Here is a 20,459-nt window from a genome sequence, read left to right on the forward strand (position 1 = left end):
TTGCTTTTTCGATGATCCAGCGGATGTTGGCAATTTGATCTCTGGTTCCTCTGCCTTTTCTAAAACCAACTTGAACATCTGAAAGTTCGTTTCCAAGGCAAACCATTCAATATCACAGTAATCTAAGTCTGTGCCCCAGCTAGTAACACTGAAGAAGCTAAAGTTGAACAGTTCTATGAAGACCTACAAGACCTTTTAGAACTAACACCCAAGAAAGATGTCCTTTTCATTATAGGGGACTGGAATGCAAAAGTAGGAAGTCAAAAAACACCTGGAGTAACAGGCAAATTTGTCCTTGGAATACGGAACGAAGCAGGGCAAAGGCTAATAGAGTTTTGCCAAGAGAACGCACTGGTCATAGCAAACAACCTCTTCGAACAGTACAGTAGAAGACTCTATATATGGACTTCACCAGATGGTCAACACCAAAATCAGATTGATTATATTCTTTGCAGCCAAAGATGGAGAAGCTCTATACAGTCAGCAAAAACAAGACCAGGAGCTGACTGTGGCTCAGATCATGAACTCCTTATTCTTCTATTAGTGGAAGTTAGCTAGCTGTTGATTTTTTTGTTGTGTGTAATTCCATTTTCCCAAAAAATTAAAAACTTAATGTATTTTCTTAAAGTACTGTCTCAAATATTTTCCGAGGTCTGAAGTTCTGGGAACTTCGTAGGTCTTGTACCATTGCACTAGTTAGTTGTGGCTATCTAAATTTTAGTTAACTAAAATTCCCTGGGTATCCATTTGTTCAGACTCCCTGCTTCTACTGCAGGGGTCACAGGTTTGACCCCTGGTCAGGGAACTAAGATCCCCCATGCTGTGTGGCAGGGGCCAGAAAATAAATCTCCCTCAAAAAATTTCTTGAAGCTCTTTTTTTTTGTTCCATTCAGAAGTGTACTGAAAAGTTACATTATACTTTTGTCTTTGTTATGGTCTCCATTTATTTTAAATTTATTACTTAGCTGTTTTTGTTTCTAGGTTTTTGTTCTTTTTAAAATCTGTTCTTGTATTTTCCTTTGGTCATAGTTAATGCTATTCTATTTTGATTACATTAAACATTCATTTTATATTTATGCACTAATTCTGCATCGGTAATCTCTGCTGTTCGTTTTCTCCCCTGTAGTTTGTCATTTCATTTAGTTTGTTAATTCATGTGTCTGTTTTTGCTTTTACTGCTTTAACGATGGCATTCCATTAACAACTTCTGGCTTTAAAAATTATATATTTTGGCTGCACTGTGTCTTAGTTGTAGCATGCAGAATATTTCAGTTGTGGCATGTAGGATCTAGTTCCCTGGTCAGGGATAGAACCTGGCATTGGGAACATGGAATCTTAGCCACTGGACCACAGGGGAAGTCCGCTGGATTTATAGTTTCTGATGAAAAGTCTGCTGTCATTGTTATCTTTGTATGTAATGTGTTCATACCTGCCTCTCCCACTGCTGTTAAGGTTTACTCTTTATTATTAGTTTAAGCAGTTGATTTTATGATGTGCTTTCGTATGGTTTTATTTAGAGGTGTAATCCTCAGAGATTATTGAGATTCTTGAATTTTGGATTATTGTTGTTCAAGTTGGAGAAGATTTGGCCATTTTCTCTTAAAATATTTTTCTCATTTTTTAGAATATCCTTTCTGAAATACCAATTACACATATATTTAGCCACTTGATAATGTCTCACATTTAGTGAGCCTGTGTATTTTATTCCCCTACTCATTCATTCATCTTCATGCTTCAATTTGTCTACTTTGAGTTTTACCAGGTTTTTCTTTTATATTTTGAAGCAGTCTTGTTAGGTGCACAGTTCAGTTCAGTCGCTCAGTTGTGTCTGACTCTGCGACCCCATGAATCGCAGCACGCCAGGCCTCCCTGTCCATCACCAACTCCTGGAGTTTACCCAAACTCATGTCCATCAAGTCGGTGATGCCAGCCAGCCATCTCATCCTCTGTCTTCCCCTTCTCCTCCTGCCCCCAATCCCTCCCAGCATCAGGGTCTTTTCCAGTGAAGTCAACTCTTCACATGAGGTGGCCAAAGTACTGGAGTTTCAGCTTCAGCATCATTCCTTCCAAAGAAATCCCAGGGCTGATCTCCTTCAGAATGGACTGGTTGGATCTCCTTGCAGTCCAAGGGACTCTCAAGAGTCTTCTCCAAGAAGACTAGGGCTGTAGGTTCGTACATTTTAGTTTCAGACCTTGGTCTCCTCTCCCCTCCACTTACATTGTCCCATGACTTGAGAACATTATCTAATCTCTCTGAACCTGTTTCCTCACTTTTGAAATGGATATAGAAATTGATCCTACTTTACAGAGCTGTTACGAGGACTGACTGAACTAATACATATAAATTTCTCAGTAAATACTAACTGATCTTAGAGTGAAACCTTGTACAAATGCAAATATAGACATAATTTGATATGATTATTTCCTGTCCCCAGCATAGACTGTATTTTCACGTAGGCACATTAAAAATCTTACTGGGATGAGGGCAGAAGTACAAGGTAGGGCAGAGTTGGACTGGAAACATCTGATAAGGAATGTGGGGTGGCAGAGTCCCTATGTCCCCAATATTTTAGGAGCCAGTTTATGTGAATCAGACTGAAAGATGCCAACTAATAGAGGTTCTTTCTTGGAATTTCTGAAACTTGACTCTGGTTTGTGTGATTGAATTTCAAGGCCCTTGCTTATTTTATTAAGGAAAGCTTTTACTTTAATTGACATAATTTTAATCATATCTTAATTTTCCTTTCATATTAGAATAATTTTTAAAGTTTAATTATAATAGAACAGATCATTATATTTTAGTAGTTTATGTTTTTTAATCTCTTTCATAGTTATATTTACTTTTAGCCCATGCATGTTTAGGTATCAATGTTTTATTGATGCCTTTGCTAATTACTTCTTGCATCTCACTTCTAAATATTTTTCCATGTTCTCAGATATCAGATTGAACTATATAAAATTCTAAGTGGTTGGTCCTAAGTGGTTGAATACTTACAGTTTTATATGGTTCAGCCCAATGCTTTATTAGTTCTTATAGCAATGAATAGTACTGTTTTATGTCTGGTAATTTGATTTGCTCTTATTGTAGAATAATAGCTTTATCAGGGTATAGATTGCCAGTTGACTTTTATTTTCTCCAGCAGCTTTGAAGATAATTATTCCTGTTATTGTTTGGCAGTTGTTTTTTTTTTTAACTGACGAGATAAGCTCTAAGTCTGATTTTCTTCTACTACTAGTAGTTATTAAGAGTTTTTTGAGGGGTTTCCTAGTGGCCTAGTGGTTAGGATTGTGGGCTTTCACTGAGGTGGCCTGGGTTTAATCCCTGGTGAGAGAACTGAGATCCCACAAGCCACATGACGTAGCCAAAAAAACCAAAAATTTTTTCTTCATGTTTGCTGATGTTTAGGTGCAGAGGTATTTTTATCTTGCTTAAGAGTTGGATTGCAATCTGAGGGCTCATTTCTTTAGGTCTGAAATTTCCAGTCTTTATCTCTTTAGCATCTCTACTTCATTTCCTTAATGAACTTCTTTTTGACATATGCTGGAATTTCTCATTTAGTTCCTTTGGTTTTTTTTAGATGTCCAGAATGTGTTTATTGGGACGGGTTCCCACTCATCTTGATTCAGGGTGCTTTTAATGCTGCTTCTGTCTAAGGAACATTCTCTGTAAGGCTTGCTTTTCCTCTTGTAGGTTGACAGAGGATAGTAGAGCAGCCAGCTCACAAAACTATTTGTGCATGGCCAAAGATGGTGGTGATTTTTAGCATCTTGAGCATTTCACATCCATGAAAATTGGGGAATTTAAGGCTCCGCACCAGGCACTTCTTATGTTTCCTCTTCTTTTATGGAGAGGGATGAAGGAGATCCTTTGTGAGAGGCTTGTTCTTGTGGGGAGGTTGTCACTGCCAGAAAGGCTCACTGAGTTCTTTAGCTTGCTTCTTCTCTTTTGTATTCTATCTCTCCTTATCTCTATGTTGAATTCTATATAATTCCTTCATATCTGTTCTATCTTAATAGTTTTCTTAACAGTTACCACTTGCTTATTAATTAGTGTTTTAAGTTTATTCAGTTTCATTTTCTTTTTTATATCTACCCATTTTCACAGATTCCGTTTGTCCTCTATCTCTGTGAACATTTTATACATATTTGAAGTCTATCCAACTGTTTTTTTTTCTGTGGTTTTAGGTTTTTACTTCTTGGTTTATTGTGTTTTTCTACTCATTCCAGCAGTATTGGGTTTCTTCATGTGCGTTGTAGTTTTATTTATGAGCTTATCTTCACTGGGAGTTCCATTTGTGCCTTGGGTTGGAAGGAGTTCTAATGAGATGTTTTTGTGTTTATAAGGGTTCAGAAAAGTTTCTTTTGGTTGTTGTTGAATGAATATGTGAATTTACCTAAGTAGGAATTCCAGGAAAAGAAGTAGCTATTGGGCAAAAAGAATGACTTCAACTTTGTGAACATTTTGCTTGGGGTTATGAGTTGATTAAAGATAAGATTTTAAATAAGAACTTGAGCTTAGGATAGAGGACAGAAGAGGAATGTTGACTTCACCCTTGGAGAAGATGACTAGTGTGATGGACTGGGTTCCTTCTGGTTCATAATAGATTTACTTCTAATTTTCCATTCAGTGTTTCTGACATTGTGGAAAAACTGGTGCCAGGACATGAAGCTTCAGTACTAGAGGTCGCATCACTACGTGGTCTTCCCTTAAGTCATCCAGCATTACCTCCCAGTTTATTATAAAAGGCCATAGCTCAGGGATAGTCAGATAGAAGCGATGCACAGGGCGAGGTTTGTGGGAAGAGGTATGGAGCGTCCATGCTCGCCCGTGTCACTCTTCGCGAATCTCTACCAGTTCACCAACCCGGAAGCTACTAGTCTACTAGGCAAGCTTCTTAGGTTCTTGACTTGGCCTGTCTGTGTACTGTGCAAAATAGAACATACTTTGTTTACACATCTATGCATCAAGCTTATTTAGTGTTGAGATTGCTTGTGGGTGACTCCAGGACTGGTGAGGGTTTTTGTCTGTGGAGTGCTTAAAAGATTGCCCCATGGCTTTATTGAGGCAGTTCAGTTTGACCTTTTGACCTTTATCTTCCTATTCCCAACAGTGGTAAGGTAACCTCTGTGGCTCACTTATATCACTGCCTCACTACTTAGGCTTTGAGTGCTGTTTTGTTTCTGGCACTTCAAAATTTTGCGTTCTTGGGTGTAGACTTAGGTATTTTGGGGTTTACACTTTAATTTGTTGTATGTTAGCTATTTCTGTATTTGAGTTGGGGTTCATGTGGTCTTTTCACATCTGCTTAATGATCCATCTTGAAGTCCATCAGTCAGTTTACTGAAACTAAATTCCACTTAACAACACTGTGGAGATAAACTAGTTTGTAGAGTTGTCTATTTTAGCCTTTAACCCCCTCCCATCCTCCACCCCAGTGATCATACATTTTAGTAAATTAACACTTAAAGGAAATTAGTGAGTATGAACGAGTGTCTCAGAACTTGAGCTTTGAAGTAATGAAATCAGTTCTAGGAACATTATGTGTAAAACTGGTCACTAGCTTTGGCTTTGAAGTTTGGGTTTCAGTTTTGTGTAATACTGAAAACAACATGGCAACTGGTACTGAGTGATAGAGTCAGGAGCACACTCATTTGATCACTAGTTACAGGGGCATACTTACAAACTCAAAAGATTCTCATTTTCAACAAAAATGTTTATATAATCTAAACATTTATTTATAAATATAGAATACCAAAAAGATCCCTAAAGAAACTTCAGCTCTTTTTGTTTTGGTGATAAGATACTTTGCTGGGTAATCTGACAGGAATAAGTAGTCAGAATAGGAATGGGGTTTGTTGATGTCTGCCAACTTAAATTTTCTTGTGTCTCTTTGGGAGTTCTTTCATGCTTCAAATTCTGAATTTCAAGCTTCTCTGAAAATCTTTATGACAGAAGTCTTCCTCAAATGTATCCCTCTATGCTTTGTGTACTTTGGGTTGTGTTTCTTCTGCAGTATTCAGTATCCTTTTGCTGTCTACATTTTTTGAAAAGATGAAAAGTCATGAATTGTGATGTCAGCTTGCTAGGTAGAAGTAGAAATTTTACGAATCTGAGCTTATTCAGAAATCAAAAGCTAGTATGATTTGCATCAAATCATTCTTTTACACAGATATAATGGATACTTTTATAATATTTAGTGTTTCTTGATCAGAACAGTATGCCTTTTGAAAGATACTCCTTTAGATGTCACAAATTTCTTAACTTTCTCAATATTTTAGTTATATGACTATATATATACTCATACAGATAGTTTTCTCTCTGTAGGCTCCTATTCTTTTTTTGTTTGTGAACTTTGCATCTGCTGTTCTTGATTTGCACGCTGTTTCTTTCTTTCCTAGTTTTTTATGGGGTCTCCAAGACCACACTCAGATTCGTGATTTGCTGGAAGGACTTAGAATTAAGAAAAATCTTTATACTCATGGTGCATGGTGTGAAATCCAGGAGGAAGCAGGTGCACACTTTCAAGTGTCTTCCTTCAGTAGAGTTAAACAGGGAGATGCTTTATGCTCCCAGTTAGTGTGTAATAGTATGCAGAAAGAGTGTTACCAACCAGGGAAGCTCACCTGAGCCTCTGTCTGTGGTTTTTATTGGGGAATCAGTCATACAGGTGTAGAACCTCTGCAGAACTGATACCACCTACTTGACCTCCAGTCAGATCCAGAGGTCAAACTGAATGCAGATGGCCTCAGGCAAACAGAAACTTTTTTTTTTTTTTGAGGGGGAGGCACTTTTATCAGGCATAATTAATATTACAAGAGTTCAGAAGTCATCTCCCATATGCCCATCAAGGGCTAGTATTGAAGGCTTTCCTTAGAAATGTGCAGGGTTTGATGAACCCAGACCAACCAAGTATACAATTTCTTGCACATTAGTGAGTGCAGTTGATTCTTCAAGATCATGTGTAACTGTCACCTTCTCAGTGAAGACTTACTGTAAGAAATTATTGCTCCCTACTTACACTTTTCTCCTTTGTAGTTACGCTATATGTTTCTTGAATGACTTTTAACTCATGCCATCTTCGATGTAAAAATATTTATATTCATTTTTCCCTTTCTTCTAACCATACTGTTTCTTCCTTTGCTTTCATGAATTGTTTTATGCCTTTCTGTTGAGGGGGATGTCTGTATGCATTTTGTAGTATAAACACAATATTTTGTTTCATATATATAATTGTAAAATTATGTGTAGCAAAGTATATATGTTTGCTGAGAGACTGATATTCCTACTTTGATTTATTTTTTAACTTGAAGTGTAGCATGGTTGCTTTACAATGTTGTGTTAGTTTCTACTGTATAGCAAGATGAGTCAGCTGTATGTATATACACATGGCCCCTGCTTATTGCACTTTTTTCCCATTCACATTACTGCAATGCTGATATTCCTTTTAGCATGACATCCCATTACAATTACTATATAGGCTTCTGTAGTTTGTATATGTACAACTCTTTGCAGTCAAATGTTCTACCATTGAGCTATACTTCTTGTATGTACAGCTCTTTGTTTATATCCTTGTTTTTGTAAGTTGTGCATGGTATAAACAATAACAATTAAATACTAGTCTTAAACCCATTTTAAAATACATACTGCAGTTTTATTTTAGTCGCACATATGAAGTTAGTGTGTAGGAAATTTAAATGAAACAGTATGGTAAAAATAGAGAACCAAAAAACCTAAAGAGGAAGTATACCTAAAGCCTGAGAACTCAGCATTTGTTAGTGTTTCATCTTCAGTTTTGATTGACACTCGATGCTTACAAATGTGGAAACAAACCTTGATATCATGGTGACTGTTCTGAAGAGATTTCAGCACCAGCACTAAGATTTGTACATTCAGTTGGTTTATAATAGACTTGTTAACAATGTGCATACACATTTGTTACAGGTCAGATCACAGTGTTGAAAGAAGTAATTAGGATCCTCTAAATTGCACTCAGCTTAAGACATTCCGTGTTCAAGAGCACGAAAGCCATCGTAATAATGTGGCTCCAAGGAACATAGTTTTGAGAAGGAAAATAACCTAAGCTTCTGTTTCCCATTTTAATCACTGAATCTCTAACAGTGACAAAAGTGTCACGTAGGACAGTAAATGAACACAATAATAAGTCAGATTTCTTGGAAAGCACACGTTTAGCAACGTGGGATAATGCTGAATGTCAGGAAATATAACATGATTCAACACTGGTTATTTTTGTCATTCTACACAGACATCATTTTTCAATGACAGGACTTTTGTTTTTTAAGTTTTTGACAACGTGGGGGAGCTTGAGTGATCTCACTTCTCCCACCAGGGATCAAACTGTGCCCCCTTCTGTGGAAGTGTGGACTCTGAACCACTGGACTGCCAGGGAATTTGTGACATCATGTTAATGTTTGACCAAGGCACAAAACTTTAAATTCATAAACCAGTTTCTTTTTTTTTTTAATTATTGGAGGATAATTACTTTACAATATTGTGATGGTTTTTGGCATACACTGACATAAATCAGCTACGGGTGCACATGTGTCCCCCACCCTGAACTCATCACCCACCTCCTTCCCACCCCCAGTTTCTTTTTTAAGATCTAGCATTCTTACTGTAGGCTTCTGTCTTACTTTGGACCACTTGTACGCAGTACTCCGTCTGCCTATAGTCTGTTTAACTTAACAAAATAAAAATTGATTTCTGACCAGATTTATGGGGGACATAAACATTTCTGTTATCAAAGTGTTTGCATAACCAAAAGTACAATATTAAGATAAAGATGCCTCCTATTTCTTTCAGAAAATAGTACTTTATAAGCTTGCTATATCTTTAATGTCTTTATTGTTGAATGACAATGAGTAGTTGATAGGAAAAAAAAAACAACTATATACTTGCATTATGATAGCGCATCTATCACAGATTTAAAAATGAAATTTCTACAGAAATAGGAACTAATTTAACAAGGGAAAATTTTTTCCTCATTCAGACTTCTTTGAAGTGGTAATAGCTGCAACCTGCAGCATTTAAAAAATTGCGATAAAAGAGCTCTGTCTTATGAATTTACATTCAGTAACGTAAAAAGCTATTAAGATATTAAGAAGAGGTGGCAAGAATACACAGAAGAACTGTACAAAAAGAGCTTCACGACCCAGATAATCACGATGGTGTGATCACTGACCTAGAGCCAGATATCCTGGAATGTGAAGTCAAGTGGGCCTTAGAAAGCATCACTACGAACAAAGCTAGTGGAGGTGATGGAATTCCAGTTGAGATATTTGAAATCCTGAAAGATGATGCTGTGAAAGTGCTGCGCTCAACATGCCAGCAAATTTGGAAAACTCAGCAGTGGCCACAGGACTGGAAAAGGTCAGTTTTCATTCCCATTCCAAAGAAAGGCAATGCCAAAGAATGCTCCAACTACCACACAATTGCACTCATCTCACATGCTAGTAAAGTGATGCTCAAAATTCTCCAGGCCAGGCTTCAGTAATATGTGAACGGTGAACTTCCAGATGTTCAAGCTGGTTTTAGAAAAGGCAGAGGAACCAGAGATCAAATTGCCAACATCCTCTCGATCATCAAAAAAGCAAGAAAGCTCCAGAAAAACATCTATTTCTTTTTTTTTTATTTATTTTTTCGCTTTTAATTGAAGTATAACTAATTTCTTTTTGTACAGCAAAGCGACACAGTTATATACATATACACATTGTTTTTAATATTATTTTCCATTATGGTTTATCCCAGGAGACTGAATGTAGTTCCCTGTGCTATACAGTAGGATTTTACTCTGTCCATTCAATTGCATTTATCAACTCCAAACTCCCAATCATTCCTTCTCTAGCCCCACTCGCCCTTGGCAACCTCAAGTCTGATCTCTATGTCTGTGAGTCTGTTTTCTAGATAAGTTAATTGGTGCCATATTGTGGATTCCATATATAAGTACAGTACTTGCCTTTCTTTTTCTGACTTACTTCACTTAATATGAGGATCTCCAGTTGTATCTATGCTGCTGCAAATGACATTATTTCATTCTTTTTATGGCTGAGTAGTATTCCATTGTGGGACTTCCTCGACAGCAGCTTTTTTTTTTTTTTTTGTTCATTATTTCTTTTTTTTTTTTTCCATTACATAGTAGCAGACTCATTCACTTAAATATAAACTTTTTTGATTTCACAGTCATAAGTCAAGTATATCACACCACTGGCACAATTAATATACTATAGGAAATAGTTATACAGAAATATATACGTTGTCAATGCTCTTTGGAAAACTACATAGTACAATACATATGGTCTTTTTTTTTTTTTTTTTCCTCCCAAATCTTCCCACCCTCTCCCTCTCCCACAGAGTCCATAAGCCTGTTCTATACATCAGTGTCTCTTTTGCTGTCTCGTATACAGGGTTATCGTTACCATCTTTCTAAATTCCATATATATGCGTTAGTATACTGTATAGGTGTTTTTCCTTCTGGCTTACTTCACTCTGTATAATAGGCTCAAGTTTCATCCACCTCATTAGAACTGTCAAATGTATTCTTTTTAATGGCTGAGTAATACTCCATTGTGTATATGTACCACAGCTTTCTTATCCATTCATCTGCTGATGGACATCTAGGTTGCTTCCATGTCCTGGCTATTATAAACAGTGCTGCGATGAACATTGGGGTACACGTGTCTCTTTCCCTTCTGGTTTCCTCAGTGTGTATGCCCAGCAGTGGGATTGCTGGATCATAAGGCAGTTCTATTTCCAGTTTTTTAAGGAATCTCCACACTGTTCTCCATAGTGGCTGTACTAGTTTGCATTCCCACCAACAGTGTATGAGGGTTCCCTTTTCTCCACACCCTCTCCAGTATTTATTATTTGTAGACTTTTGGATTGCAGCCATTCTGACTGGTGTGAAATGGTATCTCATAGTGGTTTTGATTTGCATTTCTCTGATAATGAGTGATGTTGAGCATCTTTTCATGTGTTTGTTAGCCATCTGTATGTCTTCTTTGGAGAAATGTCTATTTAGATCTTTGGCCCATTTTTTGATTGGGTCATTTATTTTTCTGGAGTTGAGCTGTAGGGGTTGCTTGTATATTTTTGAGATTAGTTGTTTGTCGGTTGCTTCATTTGCTATTATTTTCTCCCATTCTGAAGGCTGTCTTTTCACCTTGCTAATAGTTTCCTTTGATGTGCAGAAGCTTTTAAGTTTAATTAGGTCCCATTTGTTTATTTTTGCTTTTATTTCCAATATTCTGGGAGGTGGGTCATAGAGGATCCTGCTGTGATGTATGTCGGAGAGTGTTTTGCCTATGTTCTCCTCTAGGAGTTTTATAGTTTCTGGTCTTACGTTGAGATCTTTAATCCATTTTGAGTTTATTTTTGTATATGGTGTTAGAAAGTGTTCTAGTTTCATTCTTTTACAAGTGGTTGACCAGATTTCCCAGCACCACTTGTTAAAGAGATTGTCTTTTCTCCATTGTATATTCTTGCCTCCTTTGTCAAAGATAAGGTGTCCATAGGTGCGTGGATTTATCTCTGGGCTTTCTATTTTGTTCCATTGATCTATATTTCTGTCTTTGTGCCAGTACCATACTGTCTTGATAACTGTGGCTTTGTAGTAGAGCCTGAAGTCAGGTAGGTTGATTCCTCCAGTTCCATTTTTCTTTCTCAAGATCGCTTTGGCTATTCGAGGTTTTTTATATTTCCATACAAATTGTGAAATTATTTGTTCTAGCTCTGTGAAGAATACGGTTGGTAGCTTGATAGGGATTGCGTTGAATCTATAAATTGCTTTGGGTAGTATACTCATTTTCACTATATTGATTCTTCCAATCCATGAACATGGTGTATTTCTCCATCTATTAGTGTCCTCTTTGATTTCTTTCACCAGTGTTTTATAGTTTTCTATATATAGGTCTTTAGTTTCTTTAGGTAGATACATTCCTAAGTATTTTATTCTTTTCGTTGCAATGGTGAATGGAATTGTTTCTTTAATTTCTCTTTCTGTTTTCTCATTATTAGTGTATAGGAATGCAAGGGATTTCTGTGTGTTGATTTTATATCCTGCAGCTTTACTATAATCATTGATTAAACTGCTCAAACTCTTCCAGAAAATTGCAGAGGAAGGTAAACTTCCAAACTCATTCTATGAGGCCACCATCACACTAATACCAAAACCTGACAAAGATCCCACAAAAAAAGAAAACTACAGGCCAATATCACTGATGAATATAGATGCAAAAATCCTAAACAAAATTCTAGCAATCAGAATCCAACAACATATTAAAAAGATCATACACCATGACCAAGTGGGCTTTATCCCAGGGATGCAAGGATTCTTCAATATCCGCAAATCAATCAATGTAATACACCATTAACAAATTGAAAAACATCTATTTCTGCTTTATTGACTAGACCAAAACCTTTGACTGTGTGGATCACAATAAACTGTGGAAAATCCTGAAAGACATGGGAATACCAGACCACCTGACCTGCCTCTTGAGAAACCTGTATGCAGGCCAGGAAGCAACAGTTAGAACTGGACATGGAACGACAGACTGGTTCCAAATAGGAAAAGGAGTATGTGAAGGCTGTATATTGTCACCCTGCTTATTTAACTTCTATGCAGAGTACATCATGAGAAACGTTGGGCTGGAAGAAACACAAGCTGGAATCGAGATTGCTGGGAGAAATATCAGTAACCTCAGATATGCAGATGACACCACCCTAATGGCAGAAAGTGAAGAGGAACTAAAAAGCCTCTTGATGAAGATGAAAGAGGAGAGTGAAAAGGTTGGCTTAAAGCTCACATTCAGAAAACTAAGATCATGGCATCAGATCCCATCACTTCATGGCAGATAGATGGGGAAACAGTGGAAACAGTGTCAGACTTTATTTTTGGGAGCTCCAAAATCACTACAGATATTGATTGCAGCCATGAAATTAAAGGACAGTTACTCCTTGGAAGGAAAGTTATGACCAACCTAGATAGCATATTCAAAAGCAGAGACATTACTTTGCCAACAAAGGTCCATCTAGTCGAGGCTATGGTTTTTCCAGTGGTCATGTATGGATGTGAGAGTTGGACTGTGAAGAAAGCTGAGCGCCAAAGAATTGATGCTTTTGAACTGTGGTGTTGGAGAAGACTCTTGAGAGTCCCTTGGACTACAAGGAGATCCAACCAGTCCATCCTAAAGGAGGTCAGTCCTGGGTGTTCACTGGAAGGACTGATGCTAAAGCTGAAACTCCAATACTTTGGCCACCTCATGCGAAGAGTTGACTCATTGGAAAAGCCCCTGATGCTGGGAGGGATTGGGGGCAGGAGAAGAAGGGGATGACAGAGGATGAGATGACTGGATGGCCTCACAGACTCGATGGACATGAGTTTGAGTAAACTCCGGGAGTTGGTGATGGACAGGGAGGCCTGTGATTCATGAGGTGATTCATTGGGTGATTAGTGCTGTGATTCATGGAGTCGCAAAGAGTGGGACGTGACTGAGCGACTGAACTGAACTGAACATAAAAAGCAGATGAAAGTGGATTATTAAACAAATTAGGAAAACTACTGATAATCAAAGATTTTAAAGCAACTGTGGCACATAACTGAAGCATAAATCAAGATGGAGGGCTCAAAGACTTTTTAATTTCCTAAAAAAAAAAAAAAAAGTTATCGTTGCAACATACAGGATTTCTTCCCTTATTTTAATCTTAGGAATTTTAAAGAATAGGCAGTGGATTACATACACACATTTGAGTCCACGCACAAACATGCAAACATGGACAGACATAGTGGTAAGTAGAGTGTCTAGTTCCTTCTTCCTACCTCCTAACCCTCACTACCACTGAGCTATACCTCCTATACGTACCACCCTTTGGACTCTTTATATCCTTGTCTTTGTGTGGTGCTTCCTACAATTGTACATGGTATAAACTGTAAGATACTAGTCTTCAGCCCTTTCTTAAAAGCAAGGATTGTGTCATTCTATGTTTTTCAGTTTTGTGGCTGATATATAGTAGTCACTCTGTTGTGTTGACTATGCTGCTGTTTTCTAATTTTTAACTAACTTTAACTTCCATTTTACCTTGGCAGGTTTGTTTCTTCTGATAGATGCTAGAACACTGGCATGTTAAGTCTCAATATATTTCTTCCCACATTTTACATTAGGATGAATTCAGGTCGCTCTTAATCAACTCAGAATTTATAAGATGAAGATTGTGTATTTCTATTTCTACTATAACAGAATTGCCATAAACTTGTCTTTAGAACAACATACATTTTATTCTCTTACTGTTCTTAAAGGCTAAAGTTTGCAGTTAGTTTTACTGGACTAGAGTCAAAGTGTCGGCATGTCTTGATCCTTGTGGAGGCTCTGAGGAGAGAATCCATTTTCTTTTTTCAGCTTATATAAGCATCCTATATTCCTTGGCTTATGTCTGTGTCTCCAAAGCACATTAATCTCTGTTTTTATTATCAGTTGCCTTCTCCTCTTCTTGTAGTCTAATCTTCCCTGCCTGCTTCTTGTTAGACCACTTGTGATTATAAGACCTTTTAGAACTAACACCCAAGAAAGATGTACTTTCCATTATACGGGACTGGAATGCAAAAGTGGGAAGTCAAGAAACACCTGAAGTAACAGGCAAATTTGGCCTTGGAGTACAGAATGAAGCAGGGCAAAGGCTCACAAGAATTTTGCCAAGCGAATGCACTGGTCATAGCAAACACCCTCTTGCAACAACACAAGAGAAGACTACACATGGACATCACCAGATGGCCGTGAAATCAGATTGATTATATTCTCTGCAGCCAAATATGAAGAGCTCTATACAGTCAGCAAAAAGAAGACCAGGAGCTGACTGTGGCTCAGATTATGAACTCCTTATTGCCAAATTCAGACTTAAATTGAAGAAAGTGGGGAAAACCAATAGACCATTCAGGTATGACCTAAATCAATTTCCTTACGATTATACAGTGGAAGTGACAAATAGATTCAAGGGATTAAATCTGATAGAGTGCCTGATGAACTGTAGACGGAGGTTCGTGACATTGTACAGGAGACAGGGCTGAAGACCATCCCCAAGAAAAAGAAATGCAAAAAAGCAAAATGGCTGTCTGAGGAGGCCTTAAAAATAGCTGTGAAGAGAAGAGAAAAGCAAAGGAGAAAAGGAAAGATATACCCATCTGAATGCATAGTTCCCAAGAATAGCAAGGAGAGAGAAAAAAGCCTTCCTCAGTGATCAGTGCAAAGAAATAGAGGAAAACAATAGAGGGGGAAAAGACTAGAGATCTCTTCAAGAATAGTAGAGATATAAAGGGACCATTTCATGCAAAGATGGACTCAATAAAGGACAGAAATGGTATGGACCTAAAGAAGCCTAAGATACTAAGAAGAGGTGGCAAGAATACACAGAAAAACAGTATAAAAAAGATCTTTACGACCCAGATAATCATGATGGCGTGATCACTCACCTAGAGCCAGACATCCTGGAATGTGAAGCCAAGTGGGCCTTAGGAAGCATCACTACGAAAAAAGCTAGTGGAGGTGATGGAATTCCAGTTGAGCTATTTCAAATCCTAAAAGAAGATACTGTGAAAGTGCTGCACTCAATATGCCAGCAAATCTGGAAACTCAGCAGTGGTCAAAGGACTGGAAAAGATCAGTTTTCATTCCAATTCCAAAGGAAGGCAATGCCAAAGAATGCTCAAACCACCACACAAGTGCACTCATCTCAATGCTAGCAAAGTATTGCTGAAATTTCTTCAAGCAGGCTTCAGTAATACGTGAACCGTGAACTTCCAGATGTTCAAGCTGGTTTTAGAAAAGGCAGAGGAACCAGAGATCAAATTGCCAACATCTGCTGGATCATGGAAAAAGCAAGAGAGTTCCAGAAAAACATCTATTTCTGCTTTATTGACTGTGCCAAACCTTTGACTGTGTGGATCACAATAAACTGTGGAAAATTCTGAAAGAGATGGGAATACCAGACCACCTGACCTTCCTCTTGAGAAACCTGTACGCAGGTGAGGAAGCAACAGTTAGAACTGGACGTGGAACAACAGACTGGTTCTAAATAGGAAAAGGAGTACGCCAAGGCTGTATACTGTCACCCTGCTTATTTAACTTATATGCAGAGTACATCATGAGAAACGTTGGGCTGGAAGAAGAACAAGCTGGAATCAAGATTGCCAGGAGAAATATCAGTAACCTCAGATATGCAGATGACACCACACTTATGGCAGAAAGTGAAGGGGAACTAAAAAGCCTCTTGATGAAGGTGAAAGAGGAGACTGAAAAAATTGGCTTAAAGCTCAGCATTCAGAAAGCAAAGATCATGGCCTCTAGTCCCATCACTTCATGACAAATAGATGGGGAAAGAGTGGAAACAGTGGCTGACTTTATTTTTGGGGCTCCAAAATCATTGCAGATGGTGACTTCAGCCATGAAATTAAAAGACGCTTACTCCTTGGAAGGAAAGTTATGACCAACCTAGATAGCATATTCAAAAGCAGAGACATTACTTTGCCAACAAAGTTCTATCTAGTCAAGGCTGTGGTTTTTGCAGTAGTCATGTATGGATGTGAGAGTTGGACTATAAAGAAAGCCTAGTGCCAAAGAATTGATGCTTTTGAACTGTGGTGTTGGAGAAGATTCTTGAGAGTCCCTTAGACTGCAAGGAGAGCCAAGCAGTCCATCTTCAGTTCAGTTGAGTTCAGTCACTCATTCGTGTCCGACTCTTTGCGACCCCATGAACCGCAGCACCCCAGGCCTCCATGTCTATCACCAACTCCTGGATTTCACCCAAACTCATGTCCATCGATTTGGTGATGCCATCCAGCCATCTCATCCTCTGTCGTCCCCTTTTTCTCCTGCCCCCAGTCCCTCCCAGCATCAGGGTCTTTTCCAATGAGTCAACTCTTCGCATGAGATGGCCAAAGTATTGGAGTTTCAACTTTAGTCCTTCCAATGAACACCCAGGCAGGACTGATCTCCTTCAGAATGGACTGGTTGGATCTCCTTGCAGACCAAGGGACTCTCAAGAATCTTCTCTAACACCACAGTTCAAAAGCATCAATTCTTCGGCGCTCAGCCTTCTTCACAGTCCAACTCTCACATCCATACATGACCACTGGAAAAACCATAGCCTTGACTAGACGGACCTTTGTTGGCAAAGTAACATCTCTAGTTTTGAATATGCTGTCTAGGTTGGTCATAACTTTCCTTCCAAGGAGTTAGCGTCTTTTAATTTCATGGCTGCAGTCACCGTCTGTAGTGATTTTGGAGCCCCCCAAAATAAAGTCTAACACTGTTTCCATTGTTTCCCCATCTATTTCCCATGAAGTGTGATGGGACCAGATGCCATGATCTTAGTTTTCTGAATGTTGAGTTTTAAGCCAACTTTTTCACTCTCCTCTTTCACCTTCATCAAGAGGCTTTTTAGTTCCTCTTCACTTTCTGCCATAAGGGTGGTGTCATCTGCATATCTGAGGTTATTGATATTTCTCCCGGCAATCTTGATTCCAGCTTGTGCTTCTTCCAGCCCAACGTTTCTTCTGCATAGAAGTTAAATAAGCAAGGTGACAATATACAGCCTTCACATACTCCTTTTCCTATTTGGAACCAGTCTGTCGTTCCATGTCCAGTTCTAATTGTTGCTTCCTCACCTGCATATAGGTTTCTCAAGAGGTAGGTCAGGTGGTCTGGTATTCCCATCTCTTTCAGAATTTTCCACAGTTTATTGTGATCCACGCAGTCAAAAGTTTGGCATAGTCAATAAAGCAGAAATAGGTGTTTTTCTGGAACTGTCTTCCTTTTTCGATGATCCAGCAAATGTTGGCAGTTTGATCTCTGGTTCCTCTGCCTTTTCTAAAACCGGCTTGAACATTTGGAAATTCACTGTTCATGTATTGGCTGAAGCCTGGTTTGGAGAATTTTGAGCATTACTTTGCTAGCATTGAGATGAGTGCCATCGTGCGGTATTTTGATCATTGTTTGGCATTGCTTTTCTTTGGGATTGGAATGAAAACTGATCTTTTGCAGTCCTGGGACCACTGCTGAATTGACTGCTGAATTTTCCAAATTTGGGGACATATTAAGTGCAGCACTCACAGCCTCATCTTCTTTTAGGATTTCAAATAGCTCAATTGGAATTCCATCACCTTCAGTAGCTTTGTTTATAGTGATGCTTTCTAAGGCCCACTTGACTTCACATTCCAGGATGTCTGGCTCTAGGTCAGTGATCACACCATGGTGATTATCTGGGTCATGAAGATCTTTTTTGTACAGTTCTTCTGTGTATTCTTGCCACCTCTACTTAATATCGTCTGCTTCTGTTAGGTCCATACCACTTCTGTCCTTTATCGAGCCCATCTTTGCATGAAATGTTCCCTTGGTATCTCTAATTTTCTTGAAGAGATCTCTAGTCTTTCCCATTCTGTTGTTTTCCTCTATTTCCTTGCATTGATCGCTGAGGAAGGCTTTCTTATCTCCTTGCTATTCTTTGGAACTCTGCATTCAGATGCTTATTTCTTTCCTTTTTTCCTTTGCTTTTTGCTTTTTTTTTTTTTACAGCAATTTGTAAGGCCTCCTTAAACAGCCATCTTGCTTTTTTTGCATTTATTTTCCATGGGGATGGTCTTGATCCCTGTCTCCTGTACAGTGTCACGAACCTCCGTCCATAGTTCATCAAGCACTCTATCAGATGTAGTCACTTAAATCTATTTTCACTTCCACTGTATAATCATAGGGATTTGATTTAGGTCATACCTGAATGGTCTAGTGGTTTTCCCTACTTTCTCCAATTTAAGTCTGAATTTGGTAATAAGCAGTTCATGATCTGAGCCACAGTCAGTTCCCTGTCTTGTTTTTGCTGACTGTATAGAGCTTCTCCATCTTTGGCTGCAAAGAATATAATCAGTCTGATTTCGGTGTTGACCATCTGGTGATGTCCATGTGTAGAGTCTTCTCTTGTGTTGTTGGAAGAGGGTGTTTGCTATGACCAGTGTGTTTTCTTGGCAAAACTCTATTAGCCTTTGCTGTGCTTTATTCCGTATTCCAAGGCCAAATTTGCTTGTTACTCCGGGTGTTTCTTGACTTCCTACTTTTGCATTCCAGTCCCCTATAATGAAAAAGACATCTTTTTTGGGTGTTAGTTCCAAAAGATCTTGTAGGTCTTCATAGAACTGTTCAAGTTAACCTTTTTCAGCGTTACTGGTACAGTCCATCTTAAAGGAGATCAATCCTGAGTCTTCAGTGGAAGGACTGATGTTGAAGCTGAAACTCCAGTACTTTGGCCACGTGATGCAAAGAGCTGACTGACTGGAAAAGACCATGATGCTGGGAAAGACTGAAGGCAGGAGCAGAAGGGGCGATGGAGGATGAGATGGTTGGATGATATCACCTACTCAATAGACATGAATTGGGTAAACCTCAGGAGTTGGTGATGGACAGGAGGCCTGGCCTGCTGTGATCCAAGGGGTTGCAAAGAGTCAGACATGACTGAACGATTGAACTGAAACTGATGACATTTTAGAGCCTATCAGAGAATCCAGGACAGTGTTGCCATCGCAGGAGCTTTAATTTAGTTACACTCGCAAAATCTCCTTTGCCATATAAAGGCATACAGTTTTCCAGTGATTAGGATCTGGATATCTTTCGGTGCCATTAGTACCAACCACATGTTGTAATGAAGAAGCAGCTTAAAGCTTTTTTATTTGCATATTAATGCTTATTTTATCCTCCCTAATGGGTGTTATTTTCCCCCAATGAAATAACTCAGTGGAATAACATTTTACCCAGCTCTTTTTCTTTTTTCTTATCTATGACATATGAATGAGTAGTTCACATATAGGCATCGTGTATAATTTCCTTATTTTTTCCTGAAAATATTTCTTAATGTTGTTGTTTTGTGTTGTAGTTGGTGTAATACGGTGCCCAGTATGCCGCCAAGAATGCAGACAAATAGACCTTGTGGATAATTATTTTGTGAAAGATACATCTGAAACCCCTAGCAGTTCTGATGAGAAGTCAGAACAGGTATGCTTCTCAATTTTTCTTTATATTACTTTCTTCATTATCAGAATGTACATTGTAAGAAAACATGCCTGAATTGTTACATAAATTAGGATAGTTATGCCCTAGTTTCGTCTTTAAATTTGAAAATGAAGAGTATCTTTATTCTGCACCCTCAGACCTGGCTAAAAGAGATTAAAAGTTATCACTTAAAAATTCAAAGCTTGTGTCGATTTTATGTTCTGAGACTTAGATTTTTACCCACTTGAATGTTTGATCTGGAAGGGAAGGATTTTGTTGAAGAGAAATGGATAGCAAGATGATTTTATTCTAGGTACAGTGAATTAGTATATTTGAGAGTAAGGTAGAAAAGTTTACTTGTTTATTTTGTGGATCTATTGTTTGTAAATTTAATGTAGGTTAGCATTTCTTTCCTCTTTTAG

At 38.3% G+C, this 20,459-nt stretch overlaps 1 protein-coding gene across 2 annotated transcripts in view; it reads left to right on the forward strand.

Moving 5' to 3' along the window:
* TRIM33 (tripartite motif containing 33) overlaps positions 1–20,459 on the forward strand; it is a 144,503-nt gene that overhangs the window by 42,432 nt on the left and 81,612 nt on the right. For both annotated transcript variants that reach the window (XM_027536004.1, XM_027536005.1), the window contains exon 2: positions 19,922–20,040. In XM_027536004.1, the coding sequence (XP_027391805.1) occupies positions 19,922–20,040 (119 nt within the window). The remainder of the gene's footprint in view (positions 1–19,921; positions 20,041–20,459) is intronic.

The sequence above is a fragment of the Bos indicus x Bos taurus genome, chromosome 3, assembly GCF_003369695.1.
Source record: "Bos indicus x Bos taurus breed Angus x Brahman F1 hybrid chromosome 3, Bos_hybrid_MaternalHap_v2.0, whole genome shotgun sequence".
NCBI classification, from domain to species: Eukaryota; Metazoa; Chordata; class Mammalia; order Artiodactyla; family Bovidae; genus Bos; species Bos indicus x Bos taurus.